Genomic DNA, 14,386 nt, shown 5'->3' with positions numbered 1-14,386 from the left:
CTTCAGTTTCGTCATCCTGTTCTGTAGTGCCAAACACATCTAAGTTACTCCTGCGACTACGATCTTCCAAATCCGTTACACGCAATCTCTGTGAGTAAAGTTCTTCTTGGTATTTTTCAAGCATTTCTTGCAATCTTTGAATCTGCTGCGAGCTTTTTATACACTTCCTGAACATCTTCCTCCACCTTATCTATACGCACGCCATAACCTGATGCAGCTTTTTCAGTCCTCTCCAGTCTTTCCTTTACTACTGCTAGGTGACTGCGAATTGCTTCTGGACCTTCCTGAAGAGACTCGAACATATCCATTACCAAAGAACCCTGGCAACGAGGGTACAGACACACACTTCTACGAGCACAGTAATTGCCATTACTGGTTTATGCAATAAAAAAAAAAAAACGGAAGTGAACAGATGCTGCCAGCCATCGACACCTGTGAGTAAAAGGACAGGGAGTGGCACTATTTGCAAACAGATGCGCCGCCCACCAGGGCTGCAAAGAGCTCTCTGCGTGCGGGTGAAAGTGAACTCCCAGAACACCACATGAGTAATCAGCTACAAACCGTCTTTGAAACATCTCCCGACCATCCGTGCGATTCATCATCATCAATCAACTGCACCCACTGCAGGGCAATACAAAGCCTTTCCCATATCCACGGCTTTACATATGTTAAATATCCCATTCAATACTTGAAACACATTAAGCGATGCTCCACTAATGCTTGCCACGGAAACCTTATCATGGGTAGCCTTGAATGCTGGGAAAACAAATTATATCCTCAGCTGGTCTCTTGGAAGCCACGGGCTCTGTGCTTGCACAACTGGAGGTAAAAAGAGTGCTTGATGACACTATAAACTGAATGACTGTGGGCACCTCTGGAGCATCTTAGTTGGTTAATAATAAAGGTGGCAAATGACTACTACATAAGAGAACACGCTTCTTGCAAGTGTAGCACACCCCAGTCTGCTGTACTAACACAACAACCTCGTTGGCACATTGACATGGGGGGAAAAAACAACTGGTGGCAACAAGGAACGATGCCAGCAGCGCACAATGTAGTCGATGTGTGCCCAACCAGCACGCAGGAAGGCAAACTTCCATGAAGCCTTGGCAGTTGAGCTCTGTGATTGAAGAGTGACCAGCTCCTTTGCAGAGGTTTACAGATGGCATTATCTTCTGAACAGCTGAGATACTTTCGCTGGTTTTAGCTCTTATTTCATTCACAATACTGTTAAGCCATTGTGGGCTGCTACAGAGTGGGGAGAAAAAAAAGAAACACTTCAAACAGGTTTGCACAAAAAGCACTTCCAGGCTCTGCTGAACCCTTATAGCTGATTGGCACCCTGAGAACACCTTTGTACTGAGTCTGTTCTGGTCAACAATGTATTAGAATGAGACACGGAAATTTGAATGTATCAACCCTTGGTGTACAAGGCTGAATCGCAGGATATTCGTAGTGGATGTCATAAATATACATCTGGATCGTAACTTTAAGTTTTTATTATAATGCTTGTAGCGGCCCTGTCAAGGAGTGCAGTCACCGACTGCTTTCTGTCGAAGCAAGAAAAAATGAACTGGGCCGCTAACATCTGAAACCTTTCTAATTTGCTAATTTTGATTTGACTGTGAGGGTCCCTAGTAATACCTGAACATTCCAGTGCTGGTCTTACAATTTTACACGCCGTGAGCTGGGCAATGGGAATGCATTCTGCAGTCTTCTTTCTAGGCAGCCAAGCTTGATTTGGGCAGATCCACAGACGTGTTTGTCCTTCATTTATTTCTTCAGCTCCTCATTTACCGTATCTACTCGCATAATGACCGCACTCGTGTCATGATCACACCCCCGAATTTTGTTGGCAAAATTCGATATTTTTATTCCCCACGTAATGATCGCACCCCGAACTTGCTGCTGCACGTGCCATCTGTCTGATAGATGGCACATGCAGATGACCATCTTGGTCTGTGAGCATTACAGCAGCAGTCGCCTGTTGGTTGACCTGCAGTCACGTGGGCAGTCTAAATGTGGTTATGCTTAATCGTGGATACCAAACTGCGGTTATCTGGAATCACGGTTCGCCACTGTCACAAGGCTCGCCACGTTCTGGGTTGCGGTATAATGAACGAAGTGACGCGGTGATCTGGCTAAACTTTTTTGTTCTTTTAAAAAATAAGCCCTGGGATACGAGAATGTCAAAAATGAATCCTCCTTGAGGATCGCTGCCTGTACCAAGTTGCTGGTAGGAGTAATAACTGCGATACAAGCTAGTTTTACGTTCACAGCCACGTAGCAGCTGCCGCCATTGCAGCGCAACTGACCCGCCAGCACACCACATCCGCTGCTAAGGCGTCGCTGAAATTGATCATATATATTTCTTTTAACATGAAACAATTAGGTTTACAGTAAGGCAGCACCTTAAGTAGAACATTCATTATAGCATTGGTCAATTTAAAAGCGCCATCCACTGTGGCTTCGATACAAAACAAGTTAGGTCTAGCGATGACTAGGGAGTACAGAGCGCCGTTGTCCACCGCGCTCGCGGGCGGCACCATTGCGGTAAGCGCGCGAAATCCAGTGCTCCGAGTGTTGCGAACGTGTCACCTAAGCACATCAACGATACGGCAGGGACCGGACATTTTTCGGCGTAACGGCAGTAAAATGCGTAGCTCGAGAGCCGCGGGACGTTGCTGTTGTACGCTGCTGCTGCGCAATTGGACGAGATCGAAGGCTGTATAAAAGCGCTGTCGCGCAGCACACTGCCTATTTTGATGCCTTGCTCTTGGAACGTGACTTAGTGCGAAGAAAGTACGTTCTTGAAGCGGGCCAGCTCGTGCACTTTTCGCACTCTACCTTCTCTGTTAACGACGTAAGCCGAGATCGCTGAGCTTGGTTCGCGATAACCATGTTCAGCGGTGTAACCGCAAGTAGCACGCCCATGTGACAAGGGTTGTCTGCCTGCAACGTGTTTGCGTTCTCGGTGTTCAAATATTTTTTATAAAAAATTTACCCCACGCAATTATCGTACCAATAAATTTCCGTCAATTCCTTTTTTGAAAAAAGTGCGATCATTATGCGAGTAAATATGGTATTTCTCTGACTGTTATACCTGTGAACTTCTGTTTCAATGAATTTGGTGCCTGGTACTGTGCGTTTATCACCCACCCTAGAGTTTGTAACGTGAATGCAGTTTATGTTATTGACTACAGGCGTCACGACAATCTGCTAAGCTCTGAATTTTGGCCCAGTCTGACATGCCCAGGAGTGAGAAAGGTCACTTACACACCAAACAGGGTGCCCCCCAGGTGGGCTGCATGGTCGAGAAGACGCCACCGCAGTAGCACCCCCGCCGCATCAAACACCAGCACACCCTTGAGGGCCTGCGTGCACCACACTTGTTCCACTGGCAGCACAAACTGAAGTGGTGCCATTTCAGCAGTGGCAACTCCTTGCTTTAAATGGATGTTTCCGTCTCCCTAGCAACGTGCAAGGCTCATTCACTACAACGCAGGCACTAATGGCAATCAGCTGTGTTTGCTTGGTCTTCCTGTAACTGCCACTGACTTACCCTCATTCACTGCAGGTCCGCTTGCAGTGTGCATGCCACCGGAAGAGACAGAATTAGGTGGCCAATAAGTTGGTGTGCACTTCGTCAGAGCGGAGGCAGATAACGGTACTTAATTCCAAGGGTCCCTCATTGAGCCCACAGCAGCAGCAATGATGGCAGCTGCCATTTCGATACCACTGCCGCTTGTGGGCAGGCTCCAAATATTAGTCCCCCAAATGTTTCCTATTTCTTCTTTCCTTCTCAGGCTCTTGCTCTACTGAATTCATGCCATTACATTGCCTCTGTTTGTTCGTTTCACAGGTGACTTGAGCCATCTTCATCGTCATCAGCCCGACTACTCCCACTGCAGGGCAAAGGCCTCTCCCATGTCTCCCCAGTCAACCCTGTCCTTCACCAGTTGCAGCCACCGTATTCACACAAATTTCTTAATCTCATCCGCCCACCTAACTTTCTCCCACCCCCTGCTACGCTTGCCGTCCCTTGGAATCTGGTCTGTTACCCTCAAAGACCATGAGTTATCTTGCCTTCACATTACATGCCCTGCCTCAGCCCATTCCTTGATTTCGACTAGGATGTCATTAGCTCGTCATCATCATAAGTACCGACTGTGCACAGTACATTTAGGAGATATATGTCAGGCATCTCCAACCATGACCACTGGCGGTTGCAGCGGCTGCCTTCTCTCACTGCAAAACCATGCGTAGTTACATACATTATTTTCATTTAGTACACCTGCGGCATTTATGCTGAAGAAAAAAGTATCTGAACTACTGTTTCTATTTGTTAAAAATCCACTGGGAAAATGAGGCAGTAATCGATGGAGTAGAGGTAGATCATCCACCTTGCATGCAAGAGGACCAGGGCTCAAAGCCAGGCGCCGCACAATTCTCCGTGTTAAAAAAAAAAAAAAAACTCTGCATGTCAATGGAATTGCGTAACCAGGTCTACGGTGTGGCCTGATCTTGGTGACCAGAACTGACAACGCACTCCTTCACCTGTGTCCCTCCATTCATGATGAACTTAGCGCCAAAAACGAGGACCAAAGCCCTCCAGCCCTACCCGCTCGGCTTTGGAGTTTCCCTCTGCCCTACCAAGGGCGAACACTCGCTCGTAACCGTGCTGGTGAGTCGGACGTGCTCGATTCCTCAGTGTATTTTGTTGCTAGTTGGCGTTATTGTTGTTGTAACAATAAATGCCTTGTTTGTGTCAGCCAGTGTGTCGTTCCTTTGTTCCCTCGGAGCAAGGCCCGCCGTGGTTGGCGTGCGCTCGGTAGCGTACCACGGAGTGGGGTCCGCGCAGTTTTGAACTATGTCAGCCGTGGTTAAACAGAGAACGTATTTATCTCCCCAATTAAAACCCCACATCTGGCACCCAACGTGGGGCCTGCTCTTGGAACATTGGATGACTGCCTGTTCGGTTCGAGGAATGCTCTTTGTCCGGACTTGACAAGTGCTAGGCCTAGCACGAATTTTGATCGCTAGGATTTGCGGCATGCTTCCTTGAGTGCGAGGTGTATTGCGCTGCAGCATGCTTGAACTTTTCAACATGCTCAGCACGTTTTTCGTCAAGTTTTCTCTGGAGTTCCTTCAGAACGAGAACCACATGGTCCGCATCGAGGGAGCGTGAGGCCTAGCGCCTGCGGAGTTGCAGAGCCCGAAGCAAGTGAGTACAGAAGCCACGTGGGTGGTCCGAGTTTTCTGCACATATTTTCTCGCTGTCTCTGATTTGACTCTGGGAGCCGGGTGACCTGGGGCCACGGGTGCAGCTACGAGCTCGCTGGTATTGCAGCTTGGCATCGGGTGCTCCGACACCGTCCGATAGGGTGGGCGCCGACCGCTCAGAAGCTGCTTTGTGCAGTGAGCGGGAAGGACCACCCCACAAAGCTGATGTCTCCTCGCGGCTGCGTGCACAAAACCTGTTTTGGGTCTTTCTTTTGTTGAGGGTCAGTGTCACAATGGCAGTGAGGCTTTTCAGAACTGCCTGCACCATGTCGGAAGAGACACGACCACCGGACCGTGGTGTTGAGAGGGGGCGCACTTCGCTGCCCACCCATTTTGTAACCTCACATGAACTGAGCAGTCTCGTTCAACTCAAGAAAGGGCTTTGTTCACTTGAACTTTGCGTTCGCACAGCCGCCCGACACGTTTTGCTAGTAAGTTTAGCATTGAGCCCCGAGGCCATTGCGGAGGCCGTTTCCCCTCCCGTGACCTACGTTAAAGGCATGCGGAGTGTGTTTCAGAAATCTTGCAGATCCGCGGGGCCACCCAGGCTTGCTCTCACGTGCACATTGTCTCGCTGCTGCCTGCTTTGACGGAGCTGCCTGTATCCTGTTTGGTGCATCCATCCGGGACAGCCATGGCGACACCAGTCAGCAGTCACCTCCAGCTGCTGTTACCCTGGCGACTACTGCAGAATCCTGGCCTGCAGTGGTCAACCGGCCTTCTCTTCGCGGGCCTGCGGATACGTAGTCTACGGGCCATGCGAGCAGAGACCCTCACGCCACCTTCGGAATACCACGGAAGACTGCGTGGACGCTGTCGGCATATTCTGCGCTGCAAGACCAGCCTCAAGGATATGAAGACCAGGAGACTCCCCCCCCCCAACATGTACTTGCAGGAGCGTGGGTCTGTTTAAGGTTGGGGGATGTGGGGATGCGCCTTAGTCGCCCCCTTTAGTTAGCTTCCCCGTGATGCACTCTCCCTAGCGTGTTACTTTAACTAACAGGGGAGGGCGCTGGCGTCACAGCGACATGGGCGCCACAAATGGTGTGTTCGCTGCGTGCGCAGGGAGGAGAGACGGCTCCTCTTCTGTTCGGGACAGGAAAAGCGTGAGGACGTTCACGCGCAAGGCTCCGCTCTTCGTCAGTGGGCGCCTCGTGCTGGAAACATGTTCCGCCAGCCTGACCCGCCCAGCCTCAGAGTTCCTACCTTGCCCTAGCGTGGGCGAACATTCACTCATAACCATGCTGGTGAGTCGGACGTCCTCGATTCCTCAGCATATTTTGTTGCTAGCTGGCATTGTTGTTGTTATAGCAATAAATGCCTTGTTTGTGTCAGCTAGTGTGTCGTTCCTTCGTTCCCTCAGAGCAAGGCACGCCGTCGTCGGCGTGTGCTCAGTAGCGTACGCGACCACGGGGTGGGGTCCACGCAGTTTTGAACTGTATGAGAACTGTATCAGTAAATACCTTGTAGGCAACGGACAATAAGCTGATTGGTCTGTAATTCTTCAAGTCCTTGACGTGTCCTTTCTTATGAATTAAGATAATATTAGCGTTCTTCCAAGCTTCTGGTACTCTCGAGGTCACAAGGCATTGCGTATACAGGGTGGCTAGTTTTGTAGCACAATCTCTCCTCCATCCTTCAACAAATCTGCAGTTACACCTGATCCCCACCAGCTGCTTTCCCCCTCTGCATTGCTCCCAAGGCTTTCTTTACTTCCTCCTTCGTTACTGGCGGGATGTCCCATTGCTGTGCACTAATGCCTCTCTCATCAACATTCTGATTACATTCGCTACTTTATAGATTTGTATAGAATTCATCAGCGCTTTTTAAGCTATCTTATCCACATTGCTAATGATATTGCCCTCTTTGTCTCTTGCGCATACACCTTGTTTTTACCTGTGCCTAGTTTCCTATTAATTGCTTTTAGGCTGCCTCCATTCTTTGGAGTATGCCCGAATTTCTCCATATTAAACTTCCTTATGTCAGCTACCTTGCACTTATTTATCAACTTTGATAGCTGAGCCAGTTGTATTCTGTCTGTAGGGCTAGATGCTTTTATGCTCTGGCGTTTCTTAATGAGATATTTCGCCTCCTGAGATAGTTTGCCGGTGTCCTGTGGAACCATGCTACCACCTACTTCTACTGCACACTCCGTAATGATAGCTGTGAGATTATCTTTCATTGTTTGAATATTAAGATCGTCTTCCTCAGTTAGAGCCAGACATGTGTTCTGTAGCGACATCCTGAATTCCCCTACTTCCCGTCTTACTGCTAACTCGTTAATGGGCTTCCACTTCACTAATTTCCTCCGTTCCCTTCTCAGGCCTAAGCTAATTCGAGACCTTGCCATTCTGTGGTTGCCACAACGCACATTTCCGAGGACCTCCACATCGTGCACGATGCCAGGGTGAGTGCACGGCATGGAGTCTGTTTCATTTTTAGACTCCTGTATCCTGACTCATGAGGAATCCCACACCTAGTTCTGGTCTGTAGCAGTGAAATCCTGAGCACCAGGTGAGATCAGAATCACTGCGCAGGGGTAGACGTGTGGACAACATTTTGGGCCACAAACACTCCTTGCGGCATTTCCTCTGCCCAAGATGAAGGCTCCTCAGAGCAGAGACTCACCGCTGCCGCTGAGAAGGTGAAGAAGGGCAGGAAGATGATGCTCAGCTGCGCCTCTGGGTACTGCACACACAGCGCTGCAACCACCGCCAGGATGGCCCCCGACTGCGGAGGAGGAGGACAGGGAAGAAACCACCTTCTTGAATGTCAGAGGATTTGCATTTTGTTTAAATTAAATTGGTTTTTTGAGGAAAGGAAATGGAACAGTATCTGTCTCACATATCTCGGGGAGGGGGGGGGGACACCTGAACCGTTGTAAGGGAAGGGAGGAAGGTGAGAGTGAAAGAAGAAAGAGAGAAAGAGGTGCCATAATGGAGAGGTAATGGAGCTCTCCGGAATGATTTCGACCGCCTGGGGATCTTTAATGTGCACTGACATCGCACAGCACACAGGCACCTCTTGTGTTTCACCTCCATCGAAACGCAGCCGCTGCGATCGGGTTCGAGCCCGCGTACTCCCCCTCCCTCCCAATTAGAAGTTGCACAAGGACAACTGGGGAAGTGGCAGTGCAGCCTCACACAGTGCCAACAGCAGGTGGTGCAGGGGAAGTGCTGCGAGGGGCAACAAGGCAGCCTTCCACTGCCTCCGCAAAATGGCCATCTGTTGGAAACCAGGCCGACACCACACCATGACCTGATATGGCAGAACAGAAAGCTGGGCTAGCTGCATTCATTTTGGCTGCTATCAGCAGAAAAGGAAGAACAAGACACGTGCTGTTTGCCAACTGGAGAACAAAAAGTTACCTACAGACTTGGCACTCAGAACAATTCTTCACGGTCAACCACGGAGTTACAATGCTGTAGGTGTTTGCAGCGCACACGAAACACGGACGGACAGAAAAGGGAACGAAACACAGCGCTGTCCGTCCGTGTTTCGTGTGCGCTGCAAACACCTACAGCATGAAAAACCAACTAGCCCAAGAAAAGATGATTCGGAGTTACAATGTTGTTTTCTTTTGCTAGTTTCATTTTCATCCAGTCATGGCGCCACCAAGAGGCAGAGTTGTGCGAGAATAAAGAGGCAGTGCATGTGATGTTTGCACAGTGGTGTGTGTTCCTCGGAGTGCAGCCGTTGACGGCGACCGCCGAGCCAGTACGCGTCTCGGCAAGGGCCACCATGCTCGCAACAAGTGGCGATGAGGAAGAAAGGCATTCAAGCGATCCATGTTCGACCGCCCACTTCTGCGCACGTGAGTTTGTTCTTCTGCTCCGGGTGTCAATGCGCAAGAATGCCGTCATGCCAATGTTAGGCGTTTGATGGAACAGGTGGAGATGTGTGGCCTTGCTACGTTAATCACCTTAAAGCCTTTTTCAACACATATGGCATCACAGGAGAGAAAAAGAAGTCTTTCTTAGTTGCTGTGGACAGAAAACATCAGAATCTCGCTAAGCCTGCCAAACCGCAAGACAAAACCTTGCAAGATGTTCTTTCTATTCTGGGCTCACGTAGAGTCTGTCAGTGGCATCGCTCAAACGCTTTTCTGAACATTGCAATCTCGGAGCTGAGCTTAGCAACACAAAACTCACAAGTGTGAGTTTTTCGGCTGAGGGCTTATAGCATCTTGTTTGTCCTAATCCAGTTATGCTGCCATCAGAGTTCATTGCATCTGATGCATATTTTGATGGCAGCAGTGACCTCGTTTATAATATGTGAGTGTTCATTACAAGTGCTGCTGTTACAAGTGGGCTTGACTGTATTGTGCAAATTAGGCTGGTTCATACGACTTGAATCAATTTCTAAATAAAACAAAACATATCATTCACTAGCGCTGCTACCCGCAACAATCTATTGCCAACTCGCCCATTTGGCAATTGTATGGACCCAGCAAATTGTTCAGCAAAATTGCCGTGATAACTCGTGTAGTGGCCCATGATGCTCCACAAAGAGAGAGCTCAACTGGAGCACCAAGTGCAAATCCCAGTTGCAACAACAGATCACAGACATTAGTGGCCAGGCGGGCTTTACTTTGGTTCTCGCATTTCTTATGGAACATTCTTATTGGCTGCTTTTTATTTATTTATTTATTTATTGATACTGCAGGCCAAAAAACTGGCCCTGGCAGGAGGGGCAATAAAGTAAAAGATGTGACAATGCAAAACAACAATAACCACTAACGAAAAATAATGCTGGGTGTAGCAGTGTTGCTCAATCAAGTACGTTCTGGCACCAGCACAATAACTAACAAAACAGGAAGAGTTGAATCTATTAAGGTGGCAGCTAGGGCTTGTTGCTAACACATGTCAACAAAAATAGCGCACGAACAGAACAGTGTGTGTCCTTGCATGTCCTTGTTCAGTTCCTGCGCTATTTTTGTTGACATGAAGAGTGGAATCACAAACAGGCGGGCAATTTTTACTCGAAACAACAGAACTGTTTTTGGGAAAAAAAGAAACGGCATCACAGAGTGAAGAAAATTGGGAAAACATCGTAGATTGCGAACACTACTTTTGTTTCAGTTAGTTTATAGAAGAGAGATGTTTTTCAAGCTCTTCTGCAAACTTTTGTGATTGCAATACCTCGACAGGTATGGAATTCCATTCGTGTATAGTATGTGGAAAAAAACTATTCATATGGGATTTTGTTCTGAAGGGTGAAGTGTACTAATCTTGAGATTTGACAGACAGCGCTTCATATGGTGCGCAGCTGTTTCATAATGCGAGCAGCATAAACGTGCATGCAGATTCAGGTTAGCCAGCTGTTAGTGACCTGAACAAAGTCACAACACTCAGCTCAGATCAGACAACAAATTCATTAGCACTCATCAGTCGCAGCAGTCCAGAGGGCAGAAAGATGACGAAAATGGCTTCCAAACAAAACTCTTTACTCGGGCTGACCTGCGCCCGCAAAGAACTGAATGAGTCAGTGCCAGCAAGCGTGCTCCTTGGCTGTGCTCAGTTTAAAGCTGATACAGAACTTTCGAGATAAAGCATGCAAAGTCACTGAACATTCTGGAATGACACAGAATCAGCTCCGCCTGGATGTGATCAATCGAGATAAATCTGGTCACTTCTTGCATCACAAGTAAAGTGATAAAGCGGCGTGCCAGCAGCTTTGAGGAATGAACAAAAACAAACACTGCAAAGATTTGCGGCAATATAAAATGGCAAAGGAAGTGGGAGAAAGAGGCCTTGAACTCTAAGAGGAATAGTATGAACTATAGTAACTTTCAAGGCTTGCATGCGAGATGGCCTTTCGGAAAGGATGTTGTTGGATAAAGACTGTGTCAGCAGTGCATTTTCAGGCTTCCTTCTGCACCGTACAGGCTTGTTCCTTGACTACTGCTGTTTGTCACCATGACATGACACAAATGAGGCGCTGACCCTGCAGGAGCACTGTCTGGCATGTCGCCGGTAAAGGGCATTATCTACAAAAACAACTTCCAATCTCTTGCCGAAATGTAGTGTACTAAAAAGTGTACTACTTGGTTGGTATAGAATGATCTAATAGTCTTGAATCTGTGTCTATGTATTATTCAATGTTTGTAACGAACGTCCTCTGTTGTCTTTTCCTTCATTTCATTGGTTGCATTTGCTTGCGTATAAAATGTACACATTTTTTTTCTTCTCTCGACACCTGGGTACGCTATTTTGTGCACTTACTGCATGGGCCCGAAATAGCAGCCTGCTAATAAGGGCCCAGATGCTTTTGTCACCCTCTTTTGTATCACCCTCATCCAAAGCGAATAAACTGAAAACTGAAACTGAAGTGAGTTTCATGGCCATCACTGATCCATGTGCATTCTGCTTGCAATATAACTGTTGGAATCGTGCAGAGCTCCAATCAATGTGGAGCCAACGCAGGGGCAGGTTCCCAAAAGGCCCTGCGTGAAACACATGGTGGCCAGACAGGAGAGACTGAGAGAGTACGCACCGCACCCAGGGACATGGCACCTCCTCGCATGGCAACCTTGTGCAGGTAGCTGGCCAGGGAAGACACCACACCTGCAGTGGGGAGAAGCTCTTCTCAGTCTCCTCCCACAAGGCACGCTTGGGGCAGCAACTCTTCCCTCACCATGGGGCACTTCAAGCTGGTGTGCATGGAACATTTACTCACCCAAAGCTTTTGCTTTATTGCCAAACAGCATACACTGTGCTTATGGAGAAACAAAAATTTTGAATGGGAAAATTTTAAACACCCACACAAAACCTCATCAAATCATTTTACTCGCACAGAAAATAGGAGAATGAGAAATGTTGAAATACAGCCTATGCACTACTGTGTCAGAAACGAGTATTCAAAGGTACCAAACTCTCAATGCCAAACTTTCCGTTTAGAAAAAAAATCAAGCGCTGGAGCGAAGCCCGTTGGGCTCCTCCGTCGACCCTGGGCCGTCTTGGAGAAAACTGAATCCCTTGGGCTCCTGAGTGCATGAAAACTTTCAGAACCTTGGGAGAGAGGCCCAGCCCCCAGAAAGAAGAGTCACAGACAGGTACTGGTCGTTACGTTGGGTTGGGCTGGAACTGCAGTCATCTCAGTCCAAACTAAGATCAGATAAACAGGCATCATTTTTTCACAAAAAGATGTCGCTTCCATCTGAAAATTCAAACGTTGATGCTGCAGAATTGTGAGGACAGCAGCATTGCTAAGCAGGGTTGTTGGTACAAGACGCCACCGCTGTCGCATCACATTACTCTCATGGTAAGTTCAAAAATACTCCACCCACAATTCTGCTCCAACATACAGGATGATGTTCACAGGATGTGCACATAATGGGCCATTTTGTTCCATCATTCAAGCTGAACGATTTGAATAGGCGTGATGAAAAACACACTTGCCTTACTAAACCTTTCTTCGCGCCGAAAGTGTTTTCGACTGTGTCTTCTTCACAGACTGTATCATCATAACCCTCTATTAAAGGATCATCTTTTTTCGAGCCCTTTATACATTTCATCCCGTTCCGATCATATATTTAAAGTTGGTGTTCCATTTTCGAGAACAAAATTGTGTCATGATTTTTTTATTCCTAAAACCAGCGTTGACTGGAACAGCCTTCCTCCCTCCATCGCTGCTATTACCGATGTTGAGAAATTCAAGAAAACTGCATTTTCTGCCATCGTATAACTTCAGTTTTGTACAACTATGCACTGTATTTTTTTTGTACCACTCCTTTCTGTAATGCCTTCGGGCCCGGAAAGTATATGAAATAAATAAATAAATAAGGAGAGAGTGACACAAAGAGAGCACAGTTTAGCCCCACATTAAGGTCATCTTATACAAGAATGAAGGAACGAATGTGTTCCTCAGCTGACACATTCCGTATAAACACGCGTAAGGGCCGCACCCTGTTTTCCTGAAGGAAATATGTAAAAAAAAAGATCCATGCAAGGGCCACACCCGACTTTTCCATGACCCACGCACAAATAGCCCCCTAAATGCAAGTGGCGTGGCCTCCGCTATCAGCTCCTGCTGTGAGCAATGGTGCGCTTGATCGCGGAGGCTGTGCACAGCAGCTTCCACGTGCCACCCACAGATGGCGCCCCAGGCCCCAGCTCATCATCATCATCATCAACAACCTTTTCCTCTGCCGCGAACTCCCGCTATCCATATCGACATCACCAGCTCCAGTTTTTAGTGCCTTCCTCCACGTTTCGGTGGCTGTCGGAGGCACGAGAGTTGCGATAGTTTGCCATGTGCTGCTGCCGAGCATCGCAACCACCTTGAAGGGGCCGCACATCACATTGTGCCTGTTGTTTGCATAGAATGAGTTATAGTGATGCTATTAGCATCGGTCGCAACGTGTATGTTCCAGATTTTAATATTTTAATTAGCTCGCAAAAACAAATTCGTGGCGCTGATGATGACACCACGCAGTGACGGTTTTCAGCAGTGGATGTGACATCACCACGTGAGAGCCTGATGATTGGTCGAAGAGTAAATGCACTGCAAACTGTGTTAAATGAATAAACGTTTTGCCATGTACTTGGGTTTTGTATTAAATCAACAAAACCAACACGTCTCCCTTACATAAAAGCACTTCAAAGGGAAGCAAAACAAAAAAAAAACACCACCAGAGGCTCTGGCTGATATTCTGCATCGAAGGACTTTGCCCCTCTCTGTACACATCTATGAAATAGGAAACAGCAGTTAAGGCTACGCACTCTCTATGTATCTGAGAATGGCATGGTGGAATAGACCTGATCGAGCCATCTACAAGCGCTCGTTTTGGTCCCAAGGAAGGACACAGGGAAGAAAGACATTTGTTCCACATTTAACAGAGCGCATTGGCCACTTGAGGAGGATCACCGGGCGCGGCCGCCAGATGGCGCCACGTTCCCGTCATCAGCGCGCAGTGGCAAAGCACGGTACACGGGGGCAGTAGCGGCACGCACTATGCTAAAAGGTATCTTGAGCTTGGATAAGTCAGGGAAGGCCATTAACCAATGTTAATCCCCTGCAAGTTGCCCGGCCGCCATCGCATACTGCCACCTTTTCCGCTTCATTTTTCCTTCGAGCAGCAACGGACTGGAACGGCCTACCC

The 14,386-nt window shown here is 48.0% G+C and overlaps 1 protein-coding gene across 2 annotated transcripts in view; it reads right to left on the bottom strand.

The window, feature by feature from the left end:
• rho-7 (rhomboid family intramembrane serine protease rho-7) overlaps positions 1-14,386 on the bottom strand; it is a 47,952-nt gene that overhangs the window by 3,900 nt on the left and 29,666 nt on the right. For both annotated transcript variants that reach the window (XM_089546614.1, XM_089546615.1), the window contains 3 exons: positions 11,779-11,849; positions 7,912-8,013; positions 3,277-3,374 (listed from right to left, as the gene is read on the bottom strand). In XM_089546614.1, coding sequence (XP_089402740.1) covers positions 3,277-3,374; positions 7,912-8,013; positions 11,779-11,849 — 271 coding nt within the window. The remainder of the gene's footprint in view (positions 1-3,276; positions 3,375-7,911; positions 8,014-11,778; positions 11,850-14,386) is intronic.

Source organism: Amblyomma mixtum, chromosome 5 (genome assembly GCF_055824585.1).
Source record: "Amblyomma mixtum isolate Tamu chromosome 5, ASM5582458v1, whole genome shotgun sequence".
Classification (NCBI taxonomy): Eukaryota; Metazoa; Arthropoda; class Arachnida; order Ixodida; family Ixodidae; genus Amblyomma; species Amblyomma mixtum.
This window is presented reverse-complemented; position numbering and strand designations above follow the sequence as displayed.